Below are 9,171 nucleotides of genomic sequence, written 5' to 3' on the forward strand. Positions count from 1 at the left end.
CAGAATTTGAACCCCAGATCTTTGGCTCCACCGGCAAAGCGCAATTAAATAACAGTCTGGAAGCCCCAAAACACTTATATAAAACCAGACGAACCTCAAATATCACAGAAACGAAAAATCCAGGACGTTATTATTTGACAACGTCGGGTGGAAGAAAGACGAATATCGCTATTCGTCCTTTTCCCATAAAAAGCTAATTAAAACTTCATCAATCTGTTCTGAAAGAATGACTTTTGTCTTCTCAAACAAAAGTTTGTTAATATTTCCGAACAAAATTTTAACTACAAGCGCATAATAGCACCATCCTTCGTCCTGCCAAAAGTCAAGTTAAAAATAAAATAAAAAACCAACTTTTTAAACGTGAGATGAATAAATTTCATTTTTTGGCCCTCCTGGAAAATGGGTACTTCGCGATGTTCGTCCTTTTTCCCCAAGGCGGCAAATTTGCCTTCCTTACCTGTCCTTTTTTACTTTACTCTTTTTTATTTGTTGTATTTTACTCACAAGTAACACCTTCATGACCATAATTGACGCCTATATTACTTATTTGTGTTACAAGTGTCTTAAAACTATTACTAAAACTAAACTAAAACAAGTAATTCCATAACAATAATAAGATTAAGCTGCCCCCCCCCCCTTCATTTCTTTCCTTAAAAGAGAAAAGAAAAATAGAAGCACCTGTCAAAGGACTGCACTAAGACTCAGACAATGAATAACGTTTCTAAAAGCTACAGTATAATCCAATAAATGTTGTAAGAGAAGGAAGACTATATAAAAAGGATTAAAGGATACACACAAAACACTCATCTATTTCAGACACAATAAAAGCCACAATATATAATCCTAATGAGGTCCCCTTTAAAACTCTATTGTAGAAGACAGCTATGCTGCTGCTTAGAATGCCATCTCCTGAGCTCCTTTAGAGTGGGGTTCACACCGATAAAGATCTGCATAAAGTGGGGTGGCAGTGTCAATCCAACGTCAAACGGTAACTCATAGCAGTGTAAATGCGGAACCGGCAACCAAACGGGGAACCATCTGCTACAAACCTGCCAAATGCTCATGGCACTTAGAAGGAAGTCTTGGCCCAACCCTTTGCTAGTCTAAAATTACAAACTTCTAATTTGCTCAGTATCTAGTTTTGAGAAATTTGACGTCAAAGATTTTGCGTTTCACATCATGACAAGCTTTTTCGAATGCAATTCTTTGAATATGTTCATACATATAACGACTCCGAATATACTTACGATTTTGATGGAGAAGATAAAACATTAAGGTTTCTGACCTCATGGTCTTAGACACTCAAGACGGCTACAAATGTCAGATAGAACTTTGTAATTCTGAGGTAGCGCCTCGGCAGAGGGGGACGGACCTGCGGCGAACAGCAGCTTTCACACGAGAAACTAGGATGTCCATTTAGAGATGAAACGAGAAGACGATCCAGTGTCAACAGTGAAATCTGCTTGGCACCATGGGACACGATCACCCTGTAACCCTATTCTTACGTCGTGTTTTACTATCGTATCTTATACGACGTGGGGATGTCTGTGCCACAACTTTCCAAAGAGGAAATTCACTCGTTAATCCGATCCGTACGCTTTGCATAGCAGTCTCTCAAATTGATTTTTTGAGAAATACTGAAAGTTTCAAAGAGATCTTCGCACTAGAAGTATTCTAAAAAAGTGAAGAATACAACCCCAGGGATACGAAATGACCCCAGGACGTACGGATAGGGTTAAACATTAGCTGTGATTGTTATTTGGGTCAAATTGAATTCGACATAAGAGGAAAGGACTACCAACGAATGTGGTGTAGTGGTCAGGCTCGACGCCGTCGCACTCAGAGGCGTGAGTTCGATTCTCGTGTAAGGAGAAGTTTTTTTCAAGTGTCTCCGATCTTTCTCTTGGGATGTTGTATCCTTCTCAGCTTGCGTTGCTGCACCCCTTAAATGCCCTAAACTGTGTCGATGAAGGCGTAAAAAACATCTGTATTTATATTTTAAAGAAGACTTTCAACATAGCAACATTTCGCACGCAGTGTTTGGGAACGGTTAAGTTTCATTACATTAATAATTATTGTAGGATTAGAAGAAAAAAACAACCCTCAAACACACACGCAAAAAACATGTCGCCAAAGAAATTCTACGCGGTCATTGTAATGGCCAAAGTACATGTATACCGTTGAGAATTTATTATTTACAAGTGCACATAGGCCACAGACCGGACAGACTCTCAGACCAGATTCGATTACGCAGAGCATCTTGTTGATTGAGTTAGTGTACACCTTACTTAACACCTGAGACGATCCGAGCTAGCTAACATTTTTTGCCTTCCTTTAATTATTATTTCAGGGCGGAACCAGGATTATTGGAGGAGTCGTGGTGGACTGAGGAGAGAGAGAGAAAGAGAGAGAGAGAGAGAGAGAGAGAGAGAGAGGGGGGGGGGAGGGGGGGAAAGGGAGATAGATCGATAGATCGATAGATAGCGAGAGAGAGAGGGAGAGAGAGTGAGAGAGAGAGAGAAAGAGAGAGAGAAAGAGAGAGAGAAAGAGAGAAAGAGAGAGAAGCAGACAAACAGGCAGAGAGCGAGAGAGTGACTGAAGGACAGACAGGCGGACAGACGGAACTAGATAGAGAAACACACACACACACACACACACACACACACACACACACACACACACACACACACACACACAATCATGCAAAGAGAGAGAGAGAGAGAGAGAGAGAGGGAGAGAGAGAGAGAGAGAGAGAGAGAGAGAGAGAGAGAGAGAGAGAGAGAGAGAGAGAGAGAGCAGTGCTGCAGGGCAGGTCATCTTAACACCTGAGACAACATCAAAGGGCCGCTATCAAGCTGCAGACGAGATGGGTAATCTTGCCACGGACACAACAGACGATAAAACAAGGCGCGCATGGAATTTTTCTTTTTTCGTTTTAAAAAATTGTGTTTTGTTTGGAGTTTTTGACGCCCGCTGGTGAATAAGAATTCTAGAATGATTTATAGCAACGTCCATGTTTAAAGTCAGGCTTGTTATCTCGACTGCATGTTGTGTCTAAGTGGGGTTTATAAACTCGCGACTTCTCTGAGTGTTGATAAGAAGGTAGCGGGAGAATATTTGTTTCAACAGTATCCAGGAGCTGCTGTGGCGTTTTACATTGACTATTCGGTTTCACGGGTTTGGCTTTTATGATAATCTGCACTCTGATACACTTTGAACCTGCGCTCAACTGACACTCGATACACTGCGTCCCTGTACTGAATAACAGGTTAAAGCGTTTTTCCCCCCTTTTTTTCAGAGCATACATCAAAAGGAAGCCTATAAGCCTTTCAGCACGGAATAAAGCTCTGTAATGCCATTTGGAGCTAGGAAGTTTCATTTGCTTCAATGAGGCAGATAAGAACATAAAAGGTATTGTCACAGAACACAAAGACAGTTCGCACTCCAAGCAATATGCCAGGCAAAAACGATACTGCTTTAAAAGGTAAATTGACTTGCCTTTTTTAATCTAAAAAAATGATGCATTTAGTGTTAGTTATAACTGTTTTTGTTTGTTGATAAACCTTTCCGTTGCAGAATCAAACACCAAATGAAATAAGCATAAGCGTAGGGAGGAAGTTGGGGGAGGGGGGGGGGGCGTTGCTGAAGGTGATAATGCTTTTAATGCTGATGTTTACAGAATTAATTTGTGCTTAGGCTCAAACTCCCATCAGCATCTGTCTGATACATTTAGAAAACGAACGTACGATTTCAGCATTCCTTGACGTCGATTGGGTGAATCACTCAACTCTTATTTTGCCTGCCGTCCCGGCTAATCTTGTCCCCAGCGCTCACGCGTAAACTTGTCCGATTGGCTGGTCTTGTTGCTCCAAAAACGTTTAAAAATTTGTTTTTTAAGTCTAAGTAAGTGTTTATTCAGTGTTTAAGGTCATTGACCCACACCGCATAAAACACAGAGAAAAGACTTCTTTGACAACAGCATAAATCATAATTGACATGTTAAATTGGTGTTGTTGAATAAGTAATAAAACAGTAGATTGCCCTATCAGGCATGGCATTGGCAACCAACTGGAAAGAGAAAGCGGGGAAGACCAATTGCTATAGAGGCACAATAAGAGATGAAGCAATCATCCAGGGCTTAGATGTGTCGAAATCGGAGAAAGTGGCTCGGGACAGACCAGCGTGGCGTCGACTGCTCTCCGCCTCATGTACATGACGTTATAGGGAGAGAGTAAGTAAGTAAGTAAGTAAGTAAGTAAGTAAGTAAGTAAGTAAGTAAGTAAGTGTGGTGTAGACGCACCTTAAGAATAGAAGAACATGTAGTGTGAACACACCTTAATAATAATTATTATGGCGTAGGCCTAAGGGACGTATCACGTGACTGTGATTTCGTGCAAGCGGCGGGAAATCTGAAGGTCCCTCTCTCACTGAAGCCAAAGCGAGTAACATTGGTTAACGAAGAACTAGCAGATGACGGCAGGTGCCCCCCCCCCCCCAAAATCAACTATCATCTAGATCTACTACTCCAAGACTCAAGTAAGTCGTAACATAACATGGTGTCAGAAGTGCGCAGAGATACGGACAGTACGAATCCAAGTGCAAATATTGAAATCGGAATGTAGACTCTAGATTAGATCTGTAGATTAGACACAGATCGAGACTCATCAAGTGAAATTTTCTACTAGAAACTAGTCTGTAGGCCTATGACGCTAAATCTAGTCGCCTGAATCCAAACCCATTGAAACTAGTCAACCAAGCCTCAATATGGAAGGGGCAAAGTCCAGATTTCATGCTCAAATACAGCGCCTCAAAAATTAAATATTAGCGAGAAAAGTGCTTTGCAATCAAACTGGAGAAAGTTTTTCGAGGGCATGGAAGAATTATGAGATTGCTTCAAACTTGATCAAAGAGTCAAAACAGTTTAGGTGTGCAGTCTTATTGACAGTTATAGGGGAAGAGGCGATGGACAAATTTGATGGATTTAAGTTTAGTTCCAAAGAGGAACAGGATGATATCGATACAGTACTCAAGAGGTTTGAGGAATTTTGCATGGGAACAACTCATGAGGCATTCGAGTCATACCACTTTCATGTCAGAGTACAAGAACCGAATGAATCCATTGATGCCTATGTTGCGGAGCTAAGAAAATTGACCAGAGTGTGCAACTTTGAAGCATTTGAAGATCGCATGATTCGGGACAGAATTTTAGTTGGCTGCAAGACTGACCACGTGAGAGAAAAGTTGTTGGAAGACCCCAAGTTAGATCTAAAGAAGGCAATAGACATAGCTAGAGCCTATGGGGCTAGTCAAGTCAAGCTAAATGAAATGAAAGAATTAGCAGTTGACAGAGTTATGTCAAAAGACAGAAAGAAATTGTTTCCAGAAGAAAAGAAGCAGTTTTCAAGTGATAAGAGGTCACAATATCCAAAGGATAGAAAACAACAGTCTTCAAAAAGGAAATGCACAAGGTGTGGATATGATTCACATAGAAATAACCAAGATTGTCCAGAATTAAGAGCAGAATGCAACAAATGCAAAAAGATAGGACATTATGCTTCACAGTGCAGAACAAAAACAGTGAGACGAGTAGAAGAATCAGACTGTGATGATAATACCACAAGAACCATCCTGGGTTCAATACACGAAATAAATTCGGTGAATAACTGGCACACAGGAGCTGATGTGTCTGTGGTCTCAGACAAAAATTTAGAGACACAAAAGTGCTAAAGCAAATTGACAAGAAACTCTATGGAGGGTCAAAACTAGATGTAATCGGTGTATTCACGGCAACCCTGAAAAAGAACAGTTGTAAGTCAGAACAAGACTTATACGTTATCAAGGGACTCAGAAAACCGCCGTTAGGCAGACCTGCCAATCATTGAAGCACTTAAAGTGGTGGAAGTTGTAAATGGATTGTCAGAAGCTAAGTTTGACCCAAAACTTAAGTATGCTGATCTTTTCCAAGGCTTAGGAAAAACAAGCAATGAATATACTATTGAGTTGAAAGACAATGCAAAGCCATTTAACCTTACCTGCCCTAGAAGGCTGCCTCTTCCACTAAAAGATAAAGTTGAAAAAGAACTAAAATCTCTACAGGAACAAGGAATCATCAGACCTGTTACCAAACCTATTGATTGGTGTGTTCCTATAGTAGCTGTTCTCAAGCCATCAGGAAAAGTCAGGCTATGTTGTGATTACACTAAACTAAATGAGAGTGTTTAAAGAGAGAATTACCCTCTTTCTACTACTGACCAGTTATTGGCACAGTTGAATGGAGCTACAGTTTTCAGCAAGCTGGATTGTATTAAATCATTTCATCAAATTCCTCCAGACGAAAGGTCTCAAGAGTTAACTACTTTTATTACGCATTTTGGGAGATTTTGTTACCAAAGACTGCCCTTTGGGATCAATTCTGGTCCTGAAATATTCCATAGAGAAATGTCAAACATCGTGGAAGGAATACCAGGTGTGATATGTGATATTGATGATGTTCTTGTAGGAGGAAGAGATAAAAAAAAAGAACACGACGAAAGACTGAAGTTGGTATTGGATCGGATGAACAAAGCTGGACTTACACTAAATGAAAAGTGCGAGTTTTCAACAAAGAAAGTGAAATTTCTTGGACATATTATTATTGTCAGTGCAAACGGTGTCAGCATTGACCCAGAGAAAGTCGAGGACATTACCAGGCTTGAGGTACCAGAAAATGTCCAAGAGCTAAAATGATTTTTGGGAATGGTAAACCATGTCGGCAAATTTGCACCTATGCTGGCAGATGTGACAAAACCTCTGAGAGACCTGCTTAAGAAAGACAGCGAATGGACATGGGGGACAGAAGAAGTGAAAGCTTTTGAAGAAGTTAAGTATTTAGTTCTACACCAGTACTGCAACATTACAACCCAAACAAGCCAATAAAAGTGTCTGCAGATGCGTCTTCTTTTGGAATTGGAGGAGTTCTGCTGCAGAAAGACCAGGAAGGCAGGAAGCCAGTTTTCTACTCATCTAGATCTCTCACGGACACCGAGACTAGGTATGCACAGATTGAAAAGGAAGCTTTGGCTATGACATGGTGTTGTGAACAATTTTCAGAATATTTAGTGGGTCTCCCTAAGTTTGTAATCGAGACAGACCACAAACCATTACTGTCGCTGATGAAAGCAAAAGACTTGGATTTCCTTACTCCAAGAATACAGAGATTCAGGATGAGGATGTTGAGATTTACTTACGACATTGAATATGTTGCTGGCAAGGACCTAGTTACGGCAGACTCGTTATCCAGGTCTCCTTTGAAAAACAATAAAGCAGAAGAGGAAACAGTTGAAGTCAGTACAATATTTCAGTCGATCCCCATATCAGATGAAAGACTAGAGGAAGTTCGACGTGCACAGCAAAGGGACAAGGAATGCCGAGAGGTGATTCAATTCACTCAGGGCCATTGGCCTCAAAGGACGCATGGAATATTAAAATTATACTATGCAGAGCGTCATTGTTTGGCGGTGGAGCAAGATATTCTCTTGCACGGATGCAGGTTAGCCATTCCATCTTCACTGAGGCAAGACATGCTCCAGAGAATCCACCAGGGGCATCAAGGTATAGTCAAGTGTAGGGCTTTAGCATGCACCTGTATTTGGTGGCCTGGGATGTCTAAGGGTATTGAAACCCTAGTGAATAACTGCCCTGAGTGTGAAAAACACATAGTATTGCCTCCTCAACCGCTAGTACCAACTCCAACTCCAGATCACCCTTGGAAAAAAGTGGGAAGTGACCTGTTTGAATGGCAGGGAGAACATTATCTGCTGGTGGTGGATTATTATTCCAGATGGATTGAGATTCCACACCTTAGTTCTCTTACTTCCAAGAGTGTTATCAACAGTTTCAAGGCTATCTTTGCAAGAATGGGTATTCCCAGGACAGTGCTTACTGACAATGGGACGTAATATACTTCAGCAGAGTTTTGTAACTTCGCTTCCTATTGTGGATTCAAACATGTTACAAGTAGCCCTCATCATCAGTCGGCTAATGGAGAAGCAGAGAGAGAGAGAGAGAGAGAGAGAGAGAGAGAGAGAGAGAGAGAGAGAGAGCAGTTCAAACAATTAAAAACATGCTCAAGAAAGAACAGGACCCTTTTCTGGCCCTTGTAAATTACAGAGCCACACCTTTGGCCCAGGGACAGAGTCCAGCTGAACTGCTGATGAACCGGAAACTAAGAACTAGAGTACCATCCTTGCAGGAAAGACAGAACGATACGAAATTCCGGAGGAAAGATGCTACTATGAAAAGAAAAATCAAGGAGAATTTTGATAGAAGGCATAAAGTGAAAAATCTACCAGAGTTAAAATCAGGACAGTCGGTTTGGCTTAAGACTCCGAGGCTGGAGGAAGCAAAAGTAATTCCAAGATCTGTATACGTCCAAACTTCTTCTGGACATGTTACACGGAGGAACCGACAACAGGTTAGAAAAAGATCGGATTAACGTCTGTCTATACCTCCTACTATACCCAGAAATAGTAAAAATTTACCAACGTTAGGGCAACCTCAAACTGAGTCAGGGATAATTCAAATTGATCCTGCAAGTAGCCTTTCCAATGAGACGGAGACAAGGCCAGTTGTTACTAGAAGTGGAAGACTGGTCAAGCCGAGAGAGGTACTGGATTTATAGTACTCTCTCTTCCTAGTGTAAATATCAGATGATGTATATAGTGTTTTGTTCCTGGGAGGAAAACTAATTTGTTATAGTTTTCGCCCTAAGAGTTGATTTTGTTATTTGGGGCTTTGGCCCTTTCAAGTTATTTCCTCATATTATAAAGAGGGGGAGATGTGGTGTAAACGCACCTTAAGAATAGAAGGACATGTAGTGTGAACACACCTTAATAATAATTATTTTGACGTAGGCCTAAGGGACGTATCACGTGACTGTGATTTCGTGCAAGCGGCGGGAAATCTGAAGGTCACTCTCTCATTGAAGCCGAAGCGAGTAACATCGGCTAACGAAGAACTAGCAGACGACCGGCAGGTGGGGCCCTACCAACATCAACTATCAACTAGATCTACTACTCCAAGACTCAAGTAAGTCGTAACATAACAGTAAGTAAGTAATAAAACCGTGCAGGTTGTGCACATACTTTTTCGCTTGGGTTAAACATCGCATATTTTTGTCACTGGGTCGAGTCA

The 9,171-nt window shown here is 41.2% G+C and overlaps 1 protein-coding gene across 1 annotated transcript; it reads left to right on the forward strand.

Annotated features, from left to right (window-relative positions):
• Positions 1 to 4,962: 4,962 nt before the first annotated feature.
• LOC106013881 (uncharacterized protein K02A2.6-like) lies at positions 4,963 to 7,937 on the forward strand. The gene is made up of 2 exons (XM_013090692.1): positions 4,963 to 5,404; positions 7,090 to 7,937. Exons 1-2 carry the CDS (start codon positions 4,963 to 4,965, stop codon positions 7,935 to 7,937), a joined length of 1,290 nt encoding a protein of 429 aa, XP_012946146.1.
• Positions 7,938 to 9,171: the final 1,234 nt, after the last annotated feature.

This window comes from Aplysia californica, unplaced genomic scaffold, assembly GCF_000002075.1.
Source record: "Aplysia californica isolate F4 #8 unplaced genomic scaffold, AplCal3.0 scaffold01424, whole genome shotgun sequence".
NCBI lineage: Eukaryota > Metazoa > Mollusca > Gastropoda > Aplysiida > Aplysiidae > Aplysia > Aplysia californica.